General features: G+C 50.8%; 9 protein-coding genes across 9 annotated transcripts; 4 read left to right on the forward strand and 5 right to left on the reverse strand.

Annotated features, from left to right (window-relative positions):
• Positions 1-2072: 2072 nt before the first annotated feature.
• On the reverse strand, positions 2073-4007 carry N7473_006684 (putative acetamidase; the record flags this gene model as incomplete). The annotated part of the gene is made up of 4 exons (XM_057152624.1): positions 2073-2896; positions 2974-3444; positions 3498-3901; positions 3967-4007. The coding sequence occupies 4 exons, from the start codon at positions 4005-4007 to the stop codon at positions 2073-2075; spliced, it is 1740 nt and encodes a 579-aa protein (XP_057006962.1).
• A 729-nt stretch (positions 4008-4736) lies between these two features.
• N7473_006685 (uncharacterized protein) lies at positions 4737-5071 on the reverse strand (the record flags this gene model as incomplete). The annotated part of the gene is made up of 2 exons (XM_057152625.1): positions 4737-4893; positions 4971-5071. The coding sequence occupies 2 exons, from the start codon at positions 5069-5071 to the stop codon at positions 4737-4739; spliced, it is 258 nt and encodes an 85-aa protein (XP_057006963.1).
• Positions 5072-7003: 1932 nt separating this feature from the next.
• On the reverse strand, positions 7004-8311 carry N7473_006686 (O-methyltransferase; the record flags this gene model as incomplete). Its single annotated transcript, XM_057152626.1, has 2 exons — positions 7004-8029; positions 8144-8311. The coding sequence occupies 2 exons, from the start codon at positions 8309-8311 to the stop codon at positions 7004-7006; spliced, it is 1194 nt and encodes a 397-aa protein (XP_057006964.1).
• Positions 8312-9540: 1229 nt separating this feature from the next.
• Positions 9541-10815, forward strand: N7473_006687 (uncharacterized protein; the record flags this gene model as incomplete). Its single annotated transcript, XM_057152627.1, has 5 exons — positions 9541-9708; positions 9768-9915; positions 9971-10390; positions 10444-10477; positions 10530-10815. The coding sequence occupies 5 exons, from the start codon at positions 9541-9543 to the stop codon at positions 10813-10815; spliced, it is 1056 nt and encodes a 351-aa protein (XP_057006965.1).
• Positions 10816-11795: 980 nt separating this feature from the next.
• N7473_006688 (uncharacterized protein) lies at positions 11796-16462 on the forward strand (the record flags this gene model as incomplete). Its single annotated transcript, XM_057152628.1, has 4 exons — positions 11796-12826; positions 12883-12911; positions 12973-14631; positions 14691-16462. 4 exons carry the CDS (start codon positions 11796-11798, stop codon positions 16460-16462), a joined length of 4491 nt encoding a protein of 1496 aa, XP_057006966.1.
• Positions 16463-17372: 910 nt separating this feature from the next.
• On the forward strand, positions 17373-19761 carry N7473_006689 (Zn(II)2Cys6 transcription factor; the record flags this gene model as incomplete). The annotated part of the gene is made up of 6 exons (XM_057152629.1): positions 17373-17419; positions 17486-17614; positions 17669-17766; positions 17823-18373; positions 18426-18932; positions 19012-19761. The coding sequence occupies 6 exons, from the start codon at positions 17373-17375 to the stop codon at positions 19759-19761; spliced, it is 2082 nt and encodes a 693-aa protein (XP_057006967.1).
• A 429-nt stretch (positions 19762-20190) lies between these two features.
• Positions 20191-22017, forward strand: N7473_006690 (uncharacterized protein; the record flags this gene model as incomplete). The annotated part of the gene is made up of 2 exons (XM_057152630.1): positions 20191-20448; positions 20524-22017. The coding sequence occupies 2 exons, from the start codon at positions 20191-20193 to the stop codon at positions 22015-22017; spliced, it is 1752 nt and encodes a 583-aa protein (XP_057006968.1).
• Positions 22018-23057: 1040 nt separating this feature from the next.
• N7473_006691 (uncharacterized protein) lies at positions 23058-23592 on the reverse strand (the record flags this gene model as incomplete). Its single annotated transcript, XM_057152631.1, has 2 exons — positions 23058-23295; positions 23381-23592. 2 exons carry the CDS (start codon positions 23590-23592, stop codon positions 23058-23060), a joined length of 450 nt encoding a protein of 149 aa, XP_057006969.1.
• A 454-nt stretch (positions 23593-24046) lies between these two features.
• Positions 24047-24992, reverse strand: N7473_006692 (copper transporter family protein). The gene is made up of 2 exons (XM_057152632.1): positions 24326-24992; positions 24047-24266 (listed from the first exon to the last, which is right to left on the reverse strand). The coding sequence occupies exons 1-2, from the start codon at positions 24784-24786 to the stop codon at positions 24149-24151; spliced, it is 579 nt and encodes a 192-aa protein (XP_057006970.1). The 5' UTR covers positions 24787-24992; the 3' UTR covers positions 24047-24148.
• Between the last annotated feature and the right edge of the window lie 832 nt (positions 24993-25824).

Genomic DNA, 25824 nt, shown 5'->3' on the forward strand with positions numbered 1-25824 from the left:
CATTTCGTCCCTGGTTCGCGTCCTTCTCCTAGTGGATCCCGCCCATCCCAGCATCCAGCATCCGAGCATCACATTTTAGCGCCGCATGGGGCCACCTGCTCTTCGCACAGCGCCCAACCTTCGCACTGGCCCAGTGGCCCTGTTCTCCATATTCCGTGACTTGTGTCCCAAGGTTCGCCTATGATGTTAGTCCCTTCCCCGCCTATAATCACTCTCTACAAAGCTACACTACTGTAACAGCCACCACAGTATTAATCATGGGGGAGACCGTCTCCGCCCCCAGCCAAATGCAGGTGGCAAGGGCAAGCTTTGCAAGCTTTAGTCCTAAGGCATGGCATCTCTGGTTCTAGTTCCCAGAGAAGCCCGGAGAAAAAGACCATGGCAGGATGGTTTGCAGGTTGCGAGATACTTGGGACCTGAATACGAAGTTTGGCCAAGGAATTAAATTCCCTCTTCTGCTCGCTTGTGCGGATCAAACTACTAGTCTTCCGGGTATAAGCGCTATGATTGGATCAATCTGGTCATTCGATGCTCAATTGCTCACTGATTAGCCCCCTCTCTCTCCTTCACCGACCCGCCATGACGGGACTGATCACCGATCACTGATGAACAGGAGTTCAAGCTCGCTTGGGAGTCGGCCTAATTTGCCTGTCATCATTCGTGAGCGCAAAGGCGGTCTAACAATACACTAAAGACAGGCTATCTATCCAGGTTCAAATCATGAATATTATTGTCCCAAACTCAAGAGGCCCAGACTTCAACCGATCTCCCTAAAATTCAAAGTTTCAAACACGAGGCCCATGGGCCCCAGTTGCTCTTCCCCGCGAACCCAGCGATCTGCCCAGTGCCTCTCAACTCTCTCTCCTTGAAACACGGGGGAGAGACTCTTCCATCACCCGTGCAAAAAGCTGGTGCCTCTGTAATCACTAACCAGGGCTCCAACTTCCCGCTCTCTTTTGGTGTGATACATCCACTACTAAATCAACACGAGAAAAACCTTAATTCCAGCCTAGAGCAATCTAGACAACTACAAATAGTAGACATTATTATTCTCACTTTCATATACATACTCCGTAGACCTACTGACGCTACTGTAAATAGACGGATTACCAGTACAAATCACGATCGGATAGATTATAATTTTCTTATTCGTTGCAAGGACCCTGAAAAGGTACTATATACAGTACCTCTCCATCGGATCCAACCAGATAACCATGACAGGATCATATCTGCAACATGACCTGACACCGCCGATCATCCCTCAAGATCCTATCCTATCATATCCCATACCATCATATCCCGCTTAAACGAGCTGCACTGTCACTGCTAAGATACACTCAATCCTCCCGAGAAACGAAAATCCCCCGTCGATCTCATGCAATGCATCGGTGCCTTGGGATAAGTCTGTCTGACTCGATGATCAATCTTCGATAGCCTACATTCGATGGGTTTCTCGGCGCGTAGAAGGATTCAACTTGCATAAAACTAATTCCCGCTAAAAAGAAAAGAGGAAAAGAAAAAGAAGAGGTCCAATAACCAATTCCCTGGGTAGTTGTAAATGGAGGGATTGATTATCAACGCAATATTATTCAACAAACTCCTTATGTACAAATGTATGTACAAATGTACTGTGGCCATTTTGTCTCTGGTGTATCGATGGATTTCAAAGCCCGACTCGATCTGGTTTGATCTGATCTGACCTGATGCCTGCCTGGTAGGGTTGTGACAACCAGTTGCAGCAGGCCCCGCTTCAATTTTGCGGTGATCGGGGAAGTCGAGTTGCACGGCAGGACTCGCGTGATGAGATCTATTCGTGAGCTTGTGAAGGGATTTTTTAGGGATACATGGTAAATTAGATATCAGAGATGAGCTGATTATGAAGTAATCGAGGTGATACGGTAGTAAATACGCATTTTCGATCGTTGCAATTGAGTTTACAAGCCCTGTCCACTATCGAAGCATACAGACTACCTTGAACAGCCACACACCTTAGACCCTCTCAATGATAGCCCTGCAAAAGGAAGTAATTTGGATATCACTACTCAAAAAATACACCATGCCTCGAGATCTACTCAATCAATCTCCAACAAAGTATACTTACTACTCACCCCAGTCTTCGGATCCCGATACTCCTCCAACGCCCTCTCAACAACAGCCATATACCCCAACACCTGCTCTTCCTGCCACCTCCTGCCCACAACCTGCACAGCAGTCGGCAAACCCGCCATCTTCCCCGAATCATAATGTTTCCAAGCACCCCTTGCAATAGCATGATCACAACCCACCCGCTTCAGTGCAGTCTTATACGGCGTAACAAGCGCATCCCTCACTGCATCAACATGTCCGACCGGCAAAACACCCGCAGAATAATCCAACAAATTCCACAAGAAGGTATACCCGCACGACGAGACAGCGTCATGCATAGCCTTATGCGGGAGAGCCGGTGTCGCGTTCGCAGGACAGAGGATAAAGTCGAATTGTTGCGGGGCGGCATCCCACCATTGATGCCAGACTGCGCGGTAGGATTCGCGCTTTGCGACGAGGGGCCATAATGCGGCGGAGGATTTGGGGCCGAAGTCTTTGATTAGAGTTGCGAGGACGGTGTCGCGCTTGATGTAGCGCACGTAGAGGTAGTAGAGGTACCGCAGGGCGCGGGGAAGATGGGCGACGCGGGAGAGTTGGTTTGCGCCTGGGTCGGAGGGTTCGAAGGTGCGGAGGTTGGCTTCGAAGTGGTGGCAGCCGTCGGAGTTGAGGAGTTGGGAGCCGAGATTTAGGCCTGTGAAGGGGTCTGCGTTGGATGGGGGTGTGATTTCAGTGATTGTGTGGCCGGCTGCGGTTAGGGCGGCGACGGTGGTGGAGAGGGCGCGCTCGATGGCGGGTGTGGGAGGGACAACACCTAAAGCGTGTGAGCCAGTGGGAATAGATTTGGGGGGGGGGGGGGGGGGGGGGGGGGGTAGAAATTGTAGATCATACCATCGGTGCTCATCAGGCCGATGCGGAGAGACTTGCTCTTCGCCTCGTCCTCCAGCTCCTTGCGCCAGGAGATGGGGTGAACAGTGTAATCGTACTTCCAGGGCTGCATGCCGACTATGGCCTTGGTGAAGTATGTGAGATCATTGAGAGTGCGCGCCATAGGGCTGAAAACACTCGGGATACCCTCCTGACCGGGCATACTGGTGCTGACGCCGACCTTGGGCCAGCGACCAGTGCTGCAGCGGAGCGAGTAGATACCGCTCCAAGCAGCGGGCACTCGCACCGAGCCAGCGACATCAGAGCCGATACCAATACGGCCACCCTGGGCGAGAAGAGCAGCTTCACCACCGGTTGAACCACCGGGGCTGTACTCTGGGACGTGAGGGTTGCGGCAGTGACCCCAGAGACCATTGGCGGATTCAAAGGAAAGAAGCGTGATGGGCAGAGCAGTCTTTGCATACGGGACCGCTCCTATAAAAAATGATTAGAATATGAAGCTCCACGATGAAGAAACGATGACATACCCGCATCCTTCAGCAGCCTGGTCATTGGGCCATCTTCCCGGAAGGGCTGATTCGCCAGCGCCGAGTAACCCAGGGTAGTATCGAAGCCCTTGACTTGAACCGAGTCCTTCAGTGAGACGGGGATACCCGCCAGAGGACCCTTCAAGTTAATATCCGACTCGAGCCATGACTCTGCCTCTGGCAGCAGGAGCTCGGTGATACAGTTGGTACGTTCCTGAGCCTTGACCGCAACCTTGCCATAGGCCTGCAGCACAGTCAAGGGAGAAGTCGTTGATTCCTGGATATCACGGACCAACTCTTCAATGGGCTGGTCAATGATCTTCTTATCGGCATCGGTGAAGTTGGTATGGTAGGGGTACGGCAACGAGGCAAAGCGAGCAGCGCGCTCAGCTTGCTTTTGGTTGCTATAGATGTGTCAGTGGGGGTCACTTGGTGCAGATCACACTTTACAAGGGGGAGGAGGCCTTACCGTACTCGCCGGTATGTAAAGTAGTCGAATGGAGGGAGCATTGCGGCGTAGCTGTAGAACACGGAGAGAAGAGCGGCGACACGCGCCTTTTATCCGATGGAGAGCTCCTGCGGGGAAGAAAGTGTGGAGAATGCGATAACCTGATAAGCCCCCGATAGCCACGTCCAATTCGGTTTAAGTCGGCGGTGCAAAGTCCGCTGGTCACGTTCTACGCTGTACGAACAGTACCGAGTACATACAGTATGTACTGCAGAAGCCCAGTCCTTGCATTATTGTGCGTGTAACAAAGTATCTTACCAGCGTTTGCCGAATAACCGTACTCTCTCCGCGTACTCAATCACGATCATTCAGTCCTCAGTCCATAGTCCAACTCTGACCTGGCCTGATAAGACCCCCTACAAACTATTCCCATTCCAGCAGGTCGATCCGCCGCTAGATAATCTATCTATTCGATAGCATCCAACATGTAATTACTCTGTACTCCGGACTGTGTTATTCAAAAATGGTATCTTCATCTTCGTTCATCTATATAAAATAAAAACACTATCTACTAAAAACCAATCACGCCCAAAAGCCGCCCTGGAGGCGCGGCGGGTATATCTCCAGAATTTTGGTTGGTTTTCCCTTTTCCCGCAACAAAAGAAACAAACCCCTCATAACATAACGCCGGTGAAAGCCGAGGTTAACCCATCCCCAAAAATACACCATACATAATACAGTCCACCACTCCCCTCAAATTCCATTAAAGTATCACTGACGCAGAGAATCCGTTAAGGTTCAACCTTTTGCAGCCAGTTGTGCTTGGCCAGCCACCAGACGATCACCCCGCCAGTCACTAGTAGGATGACACCGAAGAAGATCACGAAGCCCCAGATTAGGGATCGCTTGCGCTTGCGGCGTTCGCGTTCAAGCCATGAGTCTGGTTCCCTGGAGTTAGAAAGAGATGTTAGCGGAGGTTGGTTAACAAGAGGTGATCTTAGATCGTGAGTTGGAGAGTTGCATACTTGACAGGTGTAGCGCATTCAAGTTCGCTCTTGGACACTTCTTCCTGGTGGACCGCTGTGGAGAAGCGTTTCCAGAAATATGGGTCCCGCACCAGTGCCATTGTAGGGCGTGTGTGATGTTGTGTAGGGTGTAGGGCGTAAGGTGCGGTTGTTTTAGCTAAGCCAGTGGTCTGGGCTGTAGCTACCAGACGATGGCCGATTAAAAACGAGACTGGTCTATGCAGTTGAAATCGAGCTTGAGGTGTTGGTAGGCAATAGAACAGGTTGAGATAGTGACGATGACCCTTGGCCGGCCGGTGACAAGTCTCGCAACCACAACAGCACGGTGATAAGTCCAATAAAGCGATGAATGGTTATCGCGACCGACAGATTATCCGAGACGAATTCAAGCGGATTGTTGCAAATAGCGGGAACGATGTATACGCTGAGTAGGGTTGTGTATAGGTAGCGACAGGAGCAAACAAGTGGGATGGAAAGAGAAAAGATTAGATAGGGGAGGCCGGGGCACTTAACTCCCCCTAGGAGAGGGGCAATCAAGTCAGTTGGTAACAGATGCCTCGTGTGGAATTCCATTCACAGCCCTGCTGCTGAAGGCTGGAAATGACGAGGCAGCCTCATAACTCGCCGTTCTTGGTTCCTGTCTCGCCGAGCTGGACTATGTGACAACCCCCCACAACCCAGCGTCTAGCACTGTCAACAGAGCGGATTGACCGATGAAATAAATACCATGGTAACCGTCAGCCCAATCAGCGGGAGAGATAATGGGTGAAAATTCCATCGTTGGGCATGGCATGTCGTCCGGGAATGCAGGGATGGGCGATTATCGATGATGTGAGCGATGGTGGCTGGAGCCGAGCCAATCTTGAGGACAGATGGGATATCAGTAATGGAAGATTATCCCGATCTGTTCGGTGTTGCGTAAATAGATTGGTTGATGAACGGGGTTGAAACTTTGAAGAACGGTGCTGCGAGATATTGACGTGATATGCATAGCAGTTATTGCCTGGCAGGTTGAGATAGATATAGATATCCGCGATATCAGCGATGGCTGCACGGCCGATCATATCGATGTCGTTAGATCAGACCTGATTGATTAAGTGCAAAACTACTACGACTCGCTACCTATCTTAGCGAGGGGCGCCATTCTACTGTACGTCGCCCTGAGAAGGTAACGCCACGCTCCTCTCATCAGCTTACGGAGCCGACATGTATCTAACGGGTGCATTTTTTTTTTTCGATATCCATGTTCAAAGGAAACTAACACTTCGATGCACAGAACAATGCAACCTAGTATCTTTGTGACATTTGTTGAAATTCTAATCTTTTTGCTCACTATGTACATGCGACCATAGGGTGTGGAGAGCCCCAAAAAGACTGCGCTCCTTTCCCTCACTCCTTCTGGCTAAATTGTCACACGAACACCAAAGATGAAACTCTTCGACGCCAGAAAAGACAATTATAAGCTAAGGGACCGCTGAATCTTCCCCACCAGTTGTGATCCGATACGGAGTCTCATGAAACAGTCTTCACTGGAATTCGCTATATGCAGCTGATGGAAAAAAAACCTTAAGTCTTCCCTACATCGAGTCAATTAAGTTTCCTATCCTTGAGCTACGTTTCTTTCACTCACCTCAGTCCAAAACTATCCATCCACAACCGCAGGCAATTTTCCAATCATTCCAAGACATTATTTCCATCTACGAAAGTTTCCTCCACGTGGAGATGGGGACCAGCTTTGCACCCACGGATCACAAATTCACCCTTCTCGTAATTCATCGACTTTTTTATCTACCCTTCTATCGTTGGATACTTTTCATTGGCGGATTTGCTTCCCAAGAATTCGACTCTCATGAGTTCTTTGTGGCACAACTTAAAATATGTCACAGAGCTTTGTATGAACCAGTGGGGTAGCGCACTGTCAATGTTGCATGGGTACAATCTCTTTGTAGGTCGCATGGGGAAAACCACCCCACCCTTGCTAAAAGTTCTTAACGCGTAGACCCCCTCCTCCCTATTATTGGGCGAGGACATGTTTAGGCTAATTCCGCCTCGATCAAACTTTCCGCAACCCCGGGGTAGTTGTAAATGTTGACTATCTTCAATCCTGCTTTGGCCAGAATACTCCTCCACTCAGCCTCGGTTCTTTCTCTGACTGCAAAATGCGCCAACATCATCATATCCATATTTGTCGCCGCTAGAGTGGGCTTCTCTTCGCTTACCACAATCTCATTTAGCAGAACACGCGAATAGCCCTTCAGCAAAGCTGGGACCAGGTTCTCCAGAATCTTGACGCCATCATCATCACCCCAGTCGTGAAGGATAGAGTGGAGAGAATAGGCGCGGGCTGCCTTGACAGGCTGCGGGGTGAAAAAGTTGTGGGCTTGCGCCTCAAAGGGTCTTTCTGAGGTATTAGCTATCACGCTCGCGATGACGGGCTCGCGATCCTGGAGAATGATTTTGCCCGGAGAAGAAGAATATTGTGCGGCAAAGGTTGCCACATCGTGACCCCGTCCACCGCCGACGTCGACGAGGAGAACATCGCTGATGGAGGAATCAAAGCCCTCAACCATCCGCTCGGTCACCGGGTAGAAATCATACCAGTTGGGCTTTCCGGCCCGGTACGCACTCATAAAGGAGTCGAAGTGCTGGAGGTGCGGTGGTGTGGCCACCAGCCATTCGAAGAACGGAAGTTGGGTCTTATGAGCTTCCTGGAAGGGACCGTCGGTTCCACCTAGTGTCGGGGACTTATATCCAGTCTTCTTAAAGTACTCCGGGAATCCGTTGAACGAAGGACGGGCCGCATCGTAGCAGAAGGCGATGCTGTGTTGGAAGTTTTCCGCTGCGAGTTCGTTGCTCAACCTCGTGGCGTGGAATGCTCCGTTGTAGAATGCGAGCAGGTTCATGGCCACCAGATGTCTGGCCAGGCGTGACAACAGGACAGCATCGACACCGGTCTTCTCCGATAGAGCCGCGGGTGTCAGACCCGCATCGCCAGCTTCTTCCAAATGCTGGAAAAGCTTGACATCGACGGCGAGGCGGATAATGGCTGATTGAGCCGGCTATCGTCCAATTGCGTCAATAGTGTGAGCAAGACTACGCGTTACACTTCTCACGGTAACGCCTCTCTTCCAAGAGTGGTCAAGCCGGCCAGGAACGTTAAAGGGGGTACTCACTTCTGCCCAGAAGGTGCGCTGCACAAACTCACTGGGGATCTCCAGCGCCGCAATTAATGCGCGGCTGTTGTCGATCAGTGCTTCTCTTGAGCCAGCCTCATTATTGTCGAACGCCGTGCGCAAAGACGCAATTTCGTCCAGGATCGCAGACGCGGATGGGTTAGCCATGGTAGTAAGGGCGAGTTTAACGTCTAGGGGAAGAGGAAGAAATTATTCAGCAGACGAGCACTGCGAGGGAGTCCAACTCCTTTTAAAGATCAACTCGCTTTCTCAAGCCCACACCCTGCGATTTTCCTTTGAGGGGTTCCCAGAACTCAAGAAACTTTTTCCACCCACCACAGAATCTATTCTCTGAGGCGTGGCCTAGGGTTACTCGGGTAATTGGCGGAGCTAAGTACTTGCTAGCTTAATATATGACTCGACACTAACACGTGGCGCTGACAAGCAGAACGTCAGACTTGAATCAACTTGAATCATGCATTTTCCTCGGCCTGGATAAACCAAGCAGTTGGGAAGCCAGGTGGGCCCTAAAGCAAGAATGGCCCCTATCGAAATGAGCATAGGCTTATTGTTTCCAGTCTGGCGGGCCTTGCCATAAGACCTACTAGGCCACGCGGTCAGTAGTTGACGCAATTTAGCAGTTCATACAACTTAACATGCCTACTATTGGCCTATGCAGGTTGCTTTTTCCAGCTAAGGCTAAAGCCTCCCTCACTACTACTACTATGGGAGATATCCTTTGGTCGAGATTTAGCGGGTGCTAGTGAAGAGTAGCGTTCAATTGTGCATAACCAATATTTTAAGCGAAATGAATGAATGCCCTACTGTCGAATAGTATCTAGTCCTTACTTCATGTTGTGCCCCATATCTGAACATCGGGGCACGGCCGTACGGGTACAGCGGGATGTGGAGAACAGATTGTACCAGTTTGTGCTGTTCCCCGGTACTGTACCACCTTTCCCGCTGTGGAGGTAGGAATTCACAGAAATGATGATGTTCCAGGGGGGGCGAAAACCAACTTCTTGTCTTATCCGCGCTAAGGGCGAGTTCGGGATGCCACTAAAAGGACGCTACTTCCTTCGCTGCTTCGTTAGCATTACCTAGCCGTGTTTTCGCTGTGCCGGTTTCACCTACGGAGGCTAAAAATTTGCCGGCTCTGCAACTAAGCCCGGTAGTGCCTTAGCGACATCTTCCAAAACAAATTATTGCATCTTAGTCAAGATGCCAATACAGTACTTTGTCAATCTCAATCCTTTTAGCCATGCGACGATGATCTTCTGTAGGGCCTTCATTTTCTCTTCATATATATCGTCCCAGGGGCTGGTTCTTAAATCCTTATCTTTGATCTATGTCACTTAAAAGATCCCTGGCTCTGCGGTTCCAGGTTCTCCTTAACCATGGCCTTTGATACAAATGTGGACTATGACGAGACACGAGCGGCAGAGATCAATGCCGTCGGGTGGGTTTTTACGGGCATTGCCATTGCAGCGGTGTTTTTGAAGATTTTCACCCGCGTGGAGAGCAAGCGGGCTGGATGGGATGATTTTTTTATTTTCTTCTCCATGGTAAGAAGTTGACAATCCCAAAGACAACTTTCTGCGTGCAACTAAACCTGTGTGCTTAGGCATTGAGCATCATCGCCACGGCTTTCGTCTCATACTCGGTCACTCTCGGTCTAGGCCGACACGCTGCAGCCGTCGTTGCTCAGCATGGCATGGAACGATACGAACAAACAGCTTACTGGCAGATCATCGCATACCCTTTCAATATCGGTACCTAGTATCAAACTGAGCAGAGGGAGTCGCGAACTAATATGAAAATATACAGGCGCTTTCAGTTTCCCAAACATCTCCATCGCCATTCTAATCGTTAATCTTCTCGACCCAAACCCCCTTCGCGCACGGCTGCTTTACGCCATGGTCATCTTGCAGGTCATGATTGCTATGATATCTGTTTTTCTCGTCTTTTTCCAATGCAACCCAACGGCAATGTTGTGGAATCCCACGCTTAACGGCAAATGTTGGAGCCCGGATATCTTCAATGGCTTTTCTTATTGGGTCAGCGCATATACGACACTCACGGATATCGTGTTAGCCGTTGTGCCAATTATGGCTTTTTGGAAGCTACACATGCGGACATCGACCAAAATCAGTGTCTGCATTATGATGGGATTGACAATGCTTTCGGCGATTGTCACTATCGTCAAAGCCACGTTTTTACACCTATTCACGGACCATACGGATCCTCGTTAGTAATATCAGTCGCGAGGGTTGATTTGTACGTTGGCTAACTTTCTATAGTTTTCAATGTGGTACCATTGGTTCTCTGGGGCCTGTTAGTTCCCTTCCCTATTCTTCCGCCCTGCAGTCGCTAACCACAAGATTAGTATCGAGCAAAATGTTGTCATTGTAGCCGCCTGTATCCCAACGCTCCGCCCATTCTTTCGCAAAACATTCCAATCTACCAAAGGTTCCACCGACCCGGCTAACTCACGAAGCCGCTCAAACTCCACCTTCAAGCTCTCATCTAAACCAACACATTCGCGAGACCCCTTTGCTTCGGAAAGAGATCGAAAAGTCACAAAAATGGACATCTATGGTGATGAGGAAAGCAATAGCAGCCGGCAGGGTATATGGCGTACACGGGAGGTTACGGTGGAAACTGCGGAATGACAACGGCGAGTTGGAGTGCTATCCGAAAAAAAGCTATGTATCTCGATGTGTTGGGCATTTCAAGTTAGGAGTAACCTATAATGTCGCATAGCCTACCTTTTTTTTACGGCCGGTGGGACTCCTAATTTGTTGCGTCGCTCACAGCCATAGCCTAGACTAGGCGAGCTGTTGTGCTAATGTAGTTATGCCTCAATAATGCCTTGAATCACTTCTTGATGAGCGTTGTGTTAACTCGCCTCGAACTTCGAGGAATTTTATGCTAACACCTGGTGAAGAATTAAGCTAAAGAGAAAACACACCTGCGGCAATATATACTAAATGGAACAACGGAGTTTGTGTCAGCACGTAATCGAGTGTCTAGGTAGACAATCTACTATTCAAGTTTAATATAGCCGAGTCGGGTCGACTAAGTAGTAGATCTAGAATTCCAGTCAATTCACACTAAAGATGCCTTAAGCAGTGATTCGGTTAGAAAGGCAGGTTTATTAGTTGAAGAGCTATTAAAGTATCGGTCAAATAGCCCTCCAAGCCCATCAAAGATTCTGGTCGATCAGATTGCAAGGGCCACTTTGCTACACAGAACTAAGCTACTGGTGAGATTGGATTTGGTCTGTGCTGGGGGTGCCAAGACTAGGCTGGGGAGATCAATGTGGGATAAGCCACTAGGATCCTTCGGTCGATGGACTGAATGAATAGCCTCATAATTGTCTTTATATAGATCCTCTTTGTGTGTATCCCAATATCTCCGTCGTTGCCTGGAGTTGAGGTGCCAGTTTCCACGGGCTCCCGGGTTGGCCGACGGCTGACCGGGTTTAGACAGGGATTTGAATCATGTCCGACTGGTGATTGGGACTTGGAGTCCAGGTTGATAGCCAGGCTGCTAGTGCCTACATTTATCAGTTATCACGCAACGTCACGCCTTATTTTCATCCTTTCTTTCTTCTTGCCCCCGCCATAGAGTTCAGGGAGTTGTTTTCACGATGCCCTTTGATGGAAAGGGCAACCTGCTCCATCTCAACCCGGAACAATTCGACTTCAACCTTCAATTTGAGAGTCTCTTTTTCTCGATTCTTCCCTCTGTCTTGTTTATTCCATCATCATTATGGCGAACTCTAGCACAGATACGCAAGCCCGTGGTAGTGAATGCGCCCGTCTTCCACTTGATCAAAACAGTATGCCTTGACCCTCCTCCATTCCGACAATTCCTGCGTTCTGAACACTGCTACAAGGGTGCCATTGTGATTTATGCCGGGTTGGAACTTGCACTGCTTATTCTCACCGCGGTCGGGTCCTTCCACATGAGCCGCATGGTGATCGCTTCATCCGTCCTGCAGCTGGTATCGGCCCTGTTCATGATCACGGTAAGCGTGGTAGATCACAGTCGTAGCCCTCGACCATCGATGTTGCTGAACAGCTACTTGTCCCTCACTCTTCTTCTCGATATCGCTCGAGCAAGAACTCTGTTCCTGTCGTCAGACCATAGCTCCGAGATAATCTACAGCAGCGTCTTCAGTGCATCGGTCGGGCTGAAGACCGGCATCTTGGTCCTCGAAGCCTGTCAGAAAGCGAGATGGGTAATCTGGAACGCAAAGGAACACAGTCCCGAGGAGACGAGTGGAATATTCTCTCTGGGCGTCTTCTTCTGGCTAAATAAGCTCTTCTTGGCCGGATATAGACAGGCCTTCACAATCGACACCCTCTATCCCCTTGACAGCTCCTTTGACGCACAAGCTCTGCATGCGCAATTCGCGAAGAGACTGGACTACACTAAGCCGGAGGGAGATCAATTCGGCCTTTTGAAAGTGCTAATACGTACCTTGTGGGTGCAACTACTGCTGCCGATTCCTCCGAGGGCGGCCTTGATTGCGTTCTACATCTGCCAACCCCTTTTCATCGAGAGTCTCATCACGTATCTGTCTCGTTCGGAACCAGATCCAAATGTGGGATATGGGCTAATAGGCGCTGCCATATTTATCTACTCGGGGATTGCAATCTCGTATGCTTTATACTGGTAAGGATACCCTGCTACTATCGCATATGTTTCCAGTTGACTCACACGATCGCTAGGTACTGCCACCACCGACTGCCGGACGATGGTCCGCTCAATACTCGTCACTGAGATATTTACAGCCGCCACCAGAATTCAACTGGGATTAGGCGATGATAGCGCTGCGTTGACTCTCATGAGCACCGACATGGAGCGCATCAGAATGGGTCTCCGCTCTGTCCACGAGGCATGGGCGAGCGTAATTCAGGCAGGCCTTGCCGCCTGGATGCTCTATCGACAACTCGGGGTCGTGTTCGTTGCCCCCGTGGGTGTAGTAGTGGTTTGCTTCGTTGGGTTAGGGATCCTGATCAAATTCACCGGTGACTCGCAGCGATCTTGGATGTCGGAGGTCCAGAAACGCGTCGGGCTCACAGCCACCGTCATTGGTAGCATGAAATCACTCAAAATATCCGGCCTCGCCGGTCCCGTGTCCGAGTACGTGCAGCAGCTGCGTGTCAACGAACTCGCTGCTGGCGCTCGATACCGCAGGATTATGATCATCGCCGCCATCTTCGGATTCGTCCCTCAGTTGATCAGCCCTCCGCTGACCTTCGCGTTCGCCCAGCACACGCTGAATGCTTCGACCATGTTTACCAGTCTTTCCTTTCTGACTCTGTTGACTCAGCCGCTGTCGCAGCTTTTCCAGTCGATCCCGGAGATCGTTTCGGGACTGGCCTGCTTGGGTCGGATCCAGGCATTTTTGGAATTGAAGCCTCGTCAGGATTATCGGGAACACCTGGTCGACGCCCAGAACTGCGGCATAGAGAAGACTTTAAACCACGCCAATCCACAACCTACGGATTATTTTGTCATCCGAGACGCGAACTTCGGATGGAAAGCAGACAAGTTCGTGCTGAGCAAGATCAATACCCAAATCCCAGCCTCATCCCTGACCATGGTCATCGGTCCCGTCGGCTCAGGCAAATCCACATTCTGTAAAGCCCTTCTGGGCGAGATTCCCTTCAGCCAAGGCAGCGTCGTGACGAAGACCTCCCCCCGTCACGTCGGTTTCTGCGAACAAACCGCCTTTCTATGGAGCGGTACGATCAGAGAGAACATTATCGGATTCACATCCTTTGACCGCGAGCGGTATGACCAAGTCATCGAAGCCACGTCCCTGCGCTTCGACCTTGATACCCTGTCGCAGGGAGACCAGACTAATATCGGGTCGGATGGTGTAGCGTTGTCGGGTGGGCAGAAGCAGCGTGTGTCTCTTGCGCGAGCACTATACCTACCCTCAGACCTTTTGGTCCTGGACGATGTGTTTAGCGGGTTGGACGCTGATACCGAGGGGAAAATCTTTCGGCAGGTCTTTGGGCCGGATGGTCTCCTGCGACGACGGGGCTCGACGGTGGTTCTGTGCACACATAGTGTCAGACATCTCCCGACGGCGGACTATATCATTGCGCTCGAAAACGGAAGTGTTGCAGAGCAGGGAACCTTTGTCGATTTGTCGACTCGTGCGGGCTATGTTCAGCGGCTGGGCGTGGGACTCAAGCAGGAGGGCAACGATACGACAACTGACGATGAGCCTGGTCCTTTTCCCGAACATAAGGGACATACTGGGGCTGACAAGCAACTCGAACATTCGATCATTGTTGACAGCACGGAATCATCTACCCCAATTGCCCCAGAAGTGGCCGCAGTCCGCCAGGTCGGTGATGCCACCGTCTATAAGGTGTATTTCAAAAGTATGGGATGGTTTGTAGCAGCCTGCAGTCTGTTCTTTGCGGCCCTCTGGGGCCTGTTCACCAATTACCCAACCATATGTGCGTCTCCACTGCCTTTTATGTCTAATCTATTTCATCAATTAATATGGTCTATGCAGGGCTCACATACTGGAGTGACGCCACCGAGTCCGTCCATCCTGCACACTCCAACTCTTACTACGCCGGGATTTATGCTCTCCTCCAGATCTGCGCCATCCTCGCCCTCCTTCTTCTAGGTATCACGCTCCTCATCGTCTCCGTGAAGAAAGCCGGCGCCAATCTCCACCGGCAAGCCTTACACACCTTGATTCGTGCACCACTCTCATTCTTCACAAACACCGACACCGGGGTGATCACCAACCTCTTCTCCCAGGATCTCAACCTCATCGACACAGAACTCCCCGAGGCTACCCTCAACACCCTCTTTTGCCTGTTCCAATCAATTGGCCAAGCAGTGGTGATGCTCACCTCGTCCGCCTACCTGGCCATCAGCTACCCGATCCTGGGCGCCGTGCTCTACTTGGTGCAGAAATTCTACCTCCGCACGTCGCGGCAGCTGCGCTTGCTCGACCTGGAGGCCAAGAGTCCGCTCTACACGCATTTCCTCGACACACTCAAGGGGATCGCCACGCTGCGGGCCTTCGGGTTCATCTCGGATGACATATTCAAGAACGCCAGTCTGGTGGATTCCAGCCAGCGCGCGGCCTATCTCCTCCTCATGATTCAGGAGTGGCTGAATCTGGTCCTTAACCTCGTCGTAATGGTCATCGCGGCGGTCTTGACAACGCTGGCCGTCCGGTTGCATTCCAACTCGGCCTTCGCCGGTGCATCGCTGTACTCGCTGATGACATTCGGCGAGAGCCTCTCCGGGATCGTGATTTTCTACACCAGATTGGAGACCTCCATCGGTGCGATCGCGAGACTGAAAATCTTTAACGAGACCGTCACGCCGGAGGACCACGACGGTCCCGGAAAGGAGGACATCGTCCCAGACATTAAATGGCCGGATCGCGGACTGGTCACATTGCGTGGTGTATCAGCCCGGTATAAATCCACCAGCGTATCTGAATCCGACTCTGAGATCGACTCCGTCGTCTCTGGTATCACCACGCCGCCCCTCGCCCTTAAGAACCTCACTCTAACAATCCACCCGGGGGAAAAAGTCGCCATCTGCGGCCGCACCGGCAGCGGCAAATCCAGCTTCCTCGCTCTCCTACTAAAACTCCTCGATCCGCTACCTTCATCCAACAACAATAATGGCCCGGAACCTCCAATCTTAATCGACAACATTCCGCTACACCGCATCCACCGCGCAACTCTCCGCCAACGCCTCATCGCCGTGCCCCAGGACCCCGTCCTCCTACCCGATGGCTCCTCCTTTCGCGCAAACCTCGACCCAACCAACACCGCGACCCCGGCAGAGTGCCAGCGGGTCCTCGAAGCGGTCCGGCTGTGGGAGTTTGTCCAGGAACGAGCGGAGGGGCTGGATGCGCCCGTCTCGGTGGGGAGCCTGAGTGCCGGGCAGCGGCAGCTCTTCTCGCTAGGGCGGGCAGTGCTCCGTGCTATGATCCGTCTGCGGTCAACGACTTCCTTCCCTCGGGAGAAGTCGGGGCCGGGGTCCGACAATCAAGACCAAGGCGGAATCCTCCTCCTTGATGAAGTCAGCTCCAGTGTGGACCGGGAAACCGAGCAGGTGATGCAGGAGATCATTCGAGCTGAGTTCAGACACTACACGGTCATTGCGGTGAGTCATCGGCTGGAGATGGTCATGGACTTTGATCGGGTGGTGGTGATGGATCGTGGGGAGGTGGTGGAGGTTGGTAATCCGGTGCTCCTTAAAGGGGAAGCTGGGAGTCGATTTGGGGAGTTGGTGGCTGCTGCTGGTGCATAGTAGCATTTATTTCCCCAACGTCTGTTCAATATTAGCGAGTATACTTTCATTCTTCTCAGTTGAGATCATGTTCATTAATTATCACACCCTTCTGACGGCCGAAGCATGAAGTATAGCAACTAAGAGATAAACTTGAAGACAACCTTATAGCGTTGTCCGCATCTTGGTTAGGTAGTATCTCGTAGATAGCTATATCATCCTTGGTCTTGAACAAGACCAAGAACCCTGGCGGGTGATCAACGGCAACATGGGACTAGAAAGTCTTACAGATATTTTTATCTGATAAGAACTGTCACCTTCATCATTCTGAGCTGATGGTCTTGGCTGAATCTGACTATCAAAGTGGGCCCGCTTTACAGTGTTCGGCAAAAAGCCGATTTCCCGACCAATGGGCCGCGAGTATGTGACGGCAATCTTCATATATGAGAAGACGGGCATCCAGAGCAAAGATCTAAAGCTTGAGATGATTACGCATATTGATGTCGGTTTATCAGAACACAGCCTTGTGCTGAATTATTCATGTCTTGAACAAGTCGACTTCTTGGTCTCTTCACTCGAACAAAGTTGCTGCCATTCACGAATGTGATCAATACCTACCAAATTAGCATATAATTACTCTATATTCTAAGAAACTAAGGTGCAAATATTACATCTATCACAATTAAGACAATCTTGTTTTTCAGATCTGTCTCTACGATCTGGTGGTAGACCCATCCATAGCTAGTCACTCCCAAGTAACCGAAAGCGGGAATTACGAATTGCCACTCGGCACGATCCAATTTTGCCGACGCAACCACCAAAGTGGCCGTCGCGTCGAGTCACCGCACAATTTCCCGACAACTTTCTCCAATCCTTGTATACCGTGCACTCAAGTACTAATATCGGCGAAATAAGATCAGCCTCGGTCAAAATGCCAAGTGACGGAGTCCTCAAGCGGCAGAAGAAGAAGTCAATTGCGTAAGTGCTATCCCCGGATTACCCTACCCACTTAACCAGCTAATCCTTGCTGATGACAATCTCCAGATGCCGACGATGCCATACCCACAAGATCAAATGCTCTGGTGGACAGCCGTGCAATAAGTGTCGGCAAGCTGGTTGTCCTGTCGAGTGTGTCTATGTGAATCGAGATCGTCAGATTAAGGTGCATGAAAGGTGTGTGGGTCAGTCATTGTAACCTCGAGGCACTTGCTAAACTACCTATTCTAGCTACCTGGATGAGCTTGCTGCTGAGAATGAACGCCTCCGTGAACAGTTATCTCGCTCACCAGGTTTTGGAAGTCCGGATGGTAATGTCCGCTCCGAAGGTCATCCATTCTTTCCAGATTATCATGGCTAGCTACCTTGCTGATATCACTCCCAGATACTCCATTTCATGAGCCAGATACGCATGTACAGAATCCCATGCTGGGTGAACGAGCCTGGTTCCAGCCATATGATCCATCAACGCCACCAGTACACATCGGCGAAGCAGCCTGTACAGCCTTCGCCACACGGCTGCGCCAAGTGCTCTCCAAAAGCAAGACGACATCTCACATGCCACGCACACAGTACACGCCCGAGTCGACCTTAATGAAGATCCGAAATTCAGAAATTCAATGGCCAGGTCTTGCCCAGGCTCGTCTGCTCATTCAAATCGTGTTTAATCAAGTTAGCCGGGTGTATCATCTAGTCCTGCGCAAGTCGACGATCGATGAACTCGAGGAGACTTATCGGAAAGCGGACTTTGATAACCCCGTGCTAACGTGCAAGTTCTTTGCGTTGTTTGCGCTCGGAGAGGTATACTCGACTCGGTCGAATGTTACGCTTGAATGTGGTGTTCCTGGTGCAGCGTATTATGTTCATGCTATGATGCTGATTCCTATTTTGCCGGAGCGGCCGAGCTTGACTCACATTGAATCAATATTGTTGTTGGTAAGAGCATTTGCTTTGGATGATTGAGGAGTCTCGGCTTACCCTATTCTAGTCACTCTATTCATATTTTCTTAACCGGCGCCATTCTGCCTTTCTCCTCGTCGGCAGTGCCATGCGTCTCGGTCTCACTTTAGGACTGAACTATGACATCCCCGAATGTCAATGTCCTGATCCTGTAGATCGCCAACATCGGATTCGACTGTGGTGGGCGATCTACGTATTCGACCGAATGTACGGGTCCAAGGTGGGCTGGCCCATCCAAATCACCGACGACGATATTCATGTGGAAATGCCCTCCACTGTTCCCGGAGATGTCCACGACGAGCAATTCTCCGATACACAATTCCTGGTTGCTTCTATTCATCTGGCGCGCATTACAGGGCAGGTGATCGAGAAGGTTTACAGTCGCAAGAAACAGCCCGACTCGTTTCTGCAACGAGAACAGAAGCTGCTTATCTCACTGAAGCAATGGGCGCAGGCGTTGCCCCCGCATGTTCGGTTGAATCGCGATGGGGCTGGTCCCAAGAACGTGGTATCCCTGCATTTGCAATTTAACCAGGTCAGTAGTCATCAATCAGGATACTCCTTGGCTCGATGTGTTCGATGTGTCTTTTCTCGACTTCAACTTACTCGACCAGTGTATCATCCTGGCCACTCGACCTATCCTACTATACACACTCATCCAATCTCGCGATGCAGACCATACCGACCAAAATACCACGCAGACGCACATCCAAACCCTCAAAACGCTCAGCGACGCATGCATCCACGCTGCAAGGCACAATCACTCACTGATCGTGGCAGAATGGACCAACGGCTCCCTCCCAATCATGGGCTATTTCTACGCCCACTATCTCTTCTCCGCCGCACTGATCATGGTCCTATCCAGTCAAATCCAATCAGACAATCATGCCGACTACGCCTTATTCGAAACCGCGTTCGAAATTCTCCGTGCAATGCGCGACCACGGTAACCTCGCCGCGACCGAATTCTACGATAATCTAAAATGCGTTCAGCAATGTCTCGACAAGACTCAGCCTACTAACGTCAATCCGAGCGCAAAACGGGGCTCAACCGCGCGACAGTCTATGACTGGCGAGTCAAGTCGCGTTCCGGATCAGCACCCAACCGATGATGCGCTGCCTGTTCTCCCCGACCAGGCTGCTGCCCGACGAACGAATGAAGTGGGTCTATCCGGCGGATCGGCGCTGCCTGACACGAGCGGTGGTGGTACATTTGGCAATGAGATGGTGTTTTTGGATGAGAGTATGGAACAGTTTTTGGCACAGGCGGATGTTGATTTTGGGCCGTTGGATCCGTCTGGAGTGCCGATCAGCGTGGCGGATGCGGTGTACTCGTGGCCGAATTTCTCGCTGTGGACGGCATGACCTGCATGGGGTGGGGAGATGATGCTGGTTCGGGATGGAATGTAAAATGATTAGTTTCTGCAGTAGAATCTGCATGAGATGAAGCGAAGCCTATAGTACTAGTGTGGCTGACTCCGATAGTAGAGGTTAGTATGGGCTGGTATGATGACAGCAGCAGGTGTTTCTGTTTCTGTCTAGTGACTGGGGCGTTTGGTTGGTTGTCTGATGGGCTGATGGGCTGAGCGATTTGCTGATGTTCTTTTTGTTCGGGGATGACCGCACAAATGAGGACTGACTGAGTCACCCTCGTCATCAGGTAATCCTCATTCCACTATCCACCGAGTCAGAAAGTATTTCCCGATCAGATTATAAACTGTAAATACTGACTTGGTCACTTTATTCCCTAACTGTTCCGTGGATCTGACTTCTCCTCCTCCCCGCAGTGGGTCCATGTGTGTTGTGCCTGACCGCCCCTCGCTGCCTGGGGATGAGCCTCGAGCGTTGGTTCTGTACTCGACTCCTGCAGACCATCCCGATGCTCTGCCTCATCTCTCGTCCGAATCTTCTCCTCCTGGCCCTGAATCCGATCGTGCCAGCCCCCGCCCTGCCATGGCCTCTGCGACCAGCCACTGGGGGACCCTGATCAACCCGGACAAAAGCCCGGCACCACTGTTGGAGCAACTATGTCTCGGGATTGCACAGTTAATGGTGAGACAAACAAGCAGGCCGACATGATCAGACTTGGACAGAGAATAGAATACACTGCTAATTTGGAGAAAACAGCTCTCGTTCGACTCGAATCCCACGACCGATCTCACTCCAGACCGCCTCGCCGCGTTCTATCGCAAAGTCGGCGGAAACTACGATCCGCTCTTTCTCGAGACCAAATCCCAAGCGCTGTCCTTCATCTACCAGTCACTCGGATGTTTCCACAGTCTCCAACCTTCCAAAAGCCCCTACGAACCCCCAGCCGTTCCCTCGCTATGTCCAAACGGTTTCGTACGATGGCAAACCATCCAGCTACTCATGGACCCGGACGAGCACTGGCGCTTTCTCAACAACGTGGTGGGAATGTGGGATATAATCGATGCAAAGGGCGAGACCTTCCCCAAAAACATACCACGCGATGCATTCCCCTCGGAGCCAGACCCGGAAATGCTGCAGTGGCATGAAGGCGTCGCCAAACGACTGGAATATGATTATGTGAAGAGGAACGTTCATCGGGCATCACCTCCGAATTTCGGCGCGTATCATTATCATTTCAGTGGGAAGGATCCGTTGCCAGATGAGGAGGACTACTTTTCACATCCTCCGCATCGATCGGGGTCGCGTCGGCATAAGACTCATTATGATTCGGATCGGCCAAGTAGACGGAAAAGTCACCGGCGACGCATGAGTTCGGATGATCATCATGGGTCAAGCAGTCGCAGACCGGAATCGGGATTCTTCGCTAGACCTGATGGTGGTCGCTCGGGTGTCTCGTCTCCTCGAGTACAGTCTCCGGGGGCCCCGCCCTGGACGGATCGTCCTCCCCGCTCTGGAGGCCGGGATCATCCAGCGTGGTATACCCATCCTTTGAGCCCGGGGATGGACGAAGCAGCATCACATCCGCATTCACATCCCCATTCCCACTCCCATTCACACGGCCACGAGGCAGACGCCTCAGACCACTCCCCTCGGAAGGATACCTCCGATCCCTCCTCGAAACAACATTCCCGTCGCCACAACCTCTCCCCACCACCAGATTCTCGCGGCCGCCGGCATTCCCACGATGCATACACACGAAAACCCTACCGCGATCTCTCACCAACAGCACCACGCCGCTCCCACGGCAGCGGCAGCCACGAGCTCCGATCTTCAAAGTCCAGCAAATCACGACGCGAAGGCCGATCTCGCTCCAGACCTCCACCTCCCCCAGACATCCAATTCCGCAACCCGATCTTCGACGGGCCCGTACCTGCACCTGCACCAGAACCCCCGCAGTATACGACTATGCCTCCGCCGCGCGCTGTACCTCGCCACCGATTCAACCTTGAACCGGAGGATACCCGAAGAGGTAGCTACAGCGGCGGGAGCACGGGTGGTAGTCGGCCCGGTAGCGGTGGTAGTAGCTCCGAACGGCCGCGCTCGTTTAGTAGTGCTGGGTTTCCGCCGAGGACGTCCCGGTGGACGAGTCCTGTGCGGAGTTCGGCGGCGAAGCGGTATGTGCCGACTACGCTGGCGGAAGATGCTGCGTATAATCCTTCATCGCCGCGTCGAGCGCCGATTTATGACTGATGATTTATGATTTTATGATGCCCTTGCACCTGGGTTTTCTCCGCTCTGCATGTTTGCATATTCTTTTCATCTCTTGATTTGAATCCCTGGTCAACGATTAGGAGTTGACAGTTACGACGTTATGACATATATAGGTGCTCCGGACGGTGGCTCTATTTGATTTTTTGAGCATGTTTTGATTTAGCATCTTGATATTTCTTCTTGTTTTCGACATTATCCAACTCTTCTCTACTTTTTTTCCATTATGGCGTCTTCGCATCGACAACGAGATCTTATGATAGTCACGAACAAACACGAAGCTAGGAATCTACAATGATATCACATCTCATCAAACCTACGGTATCCCAACCATCAATTCCCCCGACCAATAACTATACCCCCACTCCATCCAACTCCTAATACAATCCTAATAAAACGTCCGATCCAACGCCTCCAAAACAACCCTCGGCAACCCCCTATACCTCCCCAACTCCCCTCCTACAATCAAATCCTCCAAACTCCTTTTCTCAACACCCTCACCATCCCAAACATCACCCCCCCAAAGCCCCCACACACTCTCCAGCCCCCCACCTGCGTCTACAATACCACCCCAAACCCAACGGTTTCCCAAAGTTCACACACTCATCAATCTGTCGATCAACTTCGGCAAGACTATGGTGGAAGATTTGGGGCGGGACGCCGTGTCTTTTTTGGAGGGCGGTGGCTATTTCGGCGCCTGTGGTGTGGATTTCGGAGAGAGCGATTGTGCGGTTTGAAAGGGTGGGAATTGGGGTGTGTGGGAGGAGGGTGGAGTAGGCTTTTGAGACGTAGGATCTGGTACTGTGGATTGTATCATGGTTAGTGGAAATGGATATAATGAGAGAGTATATATCTAAGGCTGGATGGATGGGACTTACCATATATTCAGTACTTGATTCTCCGAATCCCCAGAAAATACGATTCGGTTCTTTGCTACATCCACGCCCAACAATCTATCCCAATGCCATTAGTTTCAAATCCCACAAATAATTTTTAAAGAGTGAGAAAGAAGATAAAAAAATTCACCCAGTATTCAACCCCGACTCAGCAAAAACACACGGCAATATCACACAAGTCGAAATCCCCGCCTCTTTCGCAGCCCTCTCTACATCATCTTTGTCCTTATTAACCCCAATCCGAAGACCCTGCTCATCACACCGGAAAGCTAGATCAGAGGGGACGAAGAGTTGCACATCTGTGTGGGGGATTGCTTGGATGAAGGCGTGTTGGAGGGGGATGTCTTCTCTGCCGACGAGGGATCTACGCAACGGAATTTAATTAGCATTTGGAGACAGTAGGTTGAGATTGGGATTAGTGAAATATAGCGGGGAGGGGAGGTGAGTACATCAAAATATCAACATCTTTCATCGCTGCACGGAGAGCATCCTGATCTTGTATGTCCACTTCGATTTCGTCGAAGTCTCCTTTTAAGCCATTGGCGTTGGAGCCGGGTCGGTAGAGGAGTTTTGCGGGGGCGCCGGAGGTGAGGAGGGCTTGGGCGATGGCGGAACTGGCCCAGCCGCGGTGGCCGTAGATTGCGAGGCGGTTGTAGGACATGATGGTAGGTTATGATGTGGTGGAATTGATTTAGAATTGCTTGAAAGGGTTAAAGGTTTTAGTAGGTAGTAAGTATCTTAAAGCTTTGGAATAGTATGATTGATATTTGGGTAGATAGTTCGCAGATTTACCGTTGCCTTTATAGTCAAGCCTCCACGATACATGATCAATATGAGTGAGTGTTTACAAATGATGGTTATGTTTGCAGTATACTCGATCCCGAGATAATCCTTGTTATCTCCGGGTCTAAGTAATTTATACTCCAATGACAAGCTACGATGCCAAGCCCTCGGACTCGAAGGAAGTGTTTGGGGTGTTTGGAATGTTTGAAGCAGTTGGGGGCCAGTCTGACACCCTTTTGAGGCCAATCAGAAGTGCTGAAATAAGAAGTGTGGGCCTTATCGCTGACAAGGCTGTGGTTTGTCTATTTGATTTGGATTTTAGAGATGTTTGTCTTGGATTGTAATATCATTTGTCGCTTTTTATGAGAGAGAATGGACCTATATGAGGCCGGGTACGGGTATGGGCGTATTGCATGTATATCACACCAGACATATCAACAGTGCAGCATGGAGCTCTCCGAGGCAACTCCTCCCATAATAAAAGTCCCCAGCCAGATCCCACCCAGAACAGACATGAAATAGCCCACATTCATCGTCATCACCGCCAGCATCCTAATATTCCTGTCAGTCCAAAGCCACTAAGAATAAAGAAAACAAGTTCATAAACTCACAGTAAATACGCAATCCCCGAAACAACCAATTCATACGTTGCCCGACCCGCCGCCGGATTCACACGCCAGCGCGACCAGCGCCGTCCAAGCTCCTGTATACTCAATTGCACACCCGACACGCGCTTCGTCTTCGCTTCATCCGGAAGATTCTCATCTAACATGCTATGCCGCACGCTATCAGTCCACACACGTCCTTCCAGGATAGGCCGGAGAGCGACGAGTACGCGGAGGAGAACGGCGAGAACGATGAGGAAAATGCAAGTACCGGCGTATTGGCCTTGAGAGGAGGGTGTCCAGGAAATCGAGTAGAGGGGGGTTTTGAACGAGGTGAAGAATGTCATGGCCATGTCGGACATGTACATCATCGAGGAGGAGGACATGTCCATTGAGCTGGATGAGGAGGTTGCCATGGACATTGAGGTGCCCGTGGCTGTGGTGGTCATATGGGACATGTCCATCATGGTGAGTTATATCGGTGAATCTATTTTGATTTGAAAAAGCCGAAGGGTCGAGGACAGGAGATGGAAATGGGATAGGCAGAGTTTCTGGCTATCTACTGGGTATCAAAAAGCAAAACTCGCTATACGAAGCTTCAAGAAGTCTCGGTTAGGAGCTGGAAGAAGTTTTAAATATGTGAAATGAAGACAAAACCCGAACACCAAACGATAGTTCAAATCAGCGACGGATTTTATCCAGTCCGTTTCTTTTAGTAAATAAGGCCCACGCCCAGCGTCATTCCAACAGGACATGACGGGTCTATCCGGTCGAATATGTGGGACGCCATGCGACTCGCACCACGCGAGATATCCTCAATACGAAAAGCAGCAGTCTCCGAAGGACATACACACATCCATCTCAGCCTCGAGAACCAGTCAAAATGCATCTCAAGCAGCTCCGACCGCGTGTCTTAACCACATCAATCCCGGATGGTGCACCATTAAACCAGGTACGATTGGCCCGCGGAAATCGGGCGGAGCCAAGATGCGGGAAGATCCACTTGGTGTGATGGAAACGCCCGCAAATGTGCTCATATTTAAATGGAAGGACGCTTGGATCTGTGAAGCGGATTATTTGCAATGAGAACGCGATAGTAGTGTGATAATGTATGACCGTCAAAGTTGTGGGATTAATTGATATAGATCTGGTTGATCCACTTGTAGAACAGTGAATATGACCAGGATGGAGTGATGGAGCAAATGGCAGAGACAGTGTCCAAGAGGGCAATCATTTGCGCGAGATATGAGAATGTTTGCTGGCTTTTGAGCAGGATTGGGTATCGCGTTTGTTCAAATATACTGACCGTGCGCCCCATCGCATGATCCACAGTCTTTTAGGTCTGTCGCGAGAGCTCTTATGAGCACATTCCAAGACTGCGGCGTCCGGATATCGAAGTCTGAGCCGAGCACGAGTCGAGTTGAGGGGCTGGTCTTGAAAGTGGAGTCGAGTGCTTAAAAAAAAAAGAGAGTTGACTTCTATAGTACGTGGATACCGTAAGGGAT

This window comes from Penicillium subrubescens (assembly GCF_028828155.1).
Source record: "Penicillium subrubescens strain IBT 31985 chromosome Unknown utg000005l_segment0_segment0, whole genome shotgun sequence".
NCBI classification, from domain to species: Eukaryota; Fungi; Ascomycota; class Eurotiomycetes; order Eurotiales; family Aspergillaceae; genus Penicillium; species Penicillium subrubescens.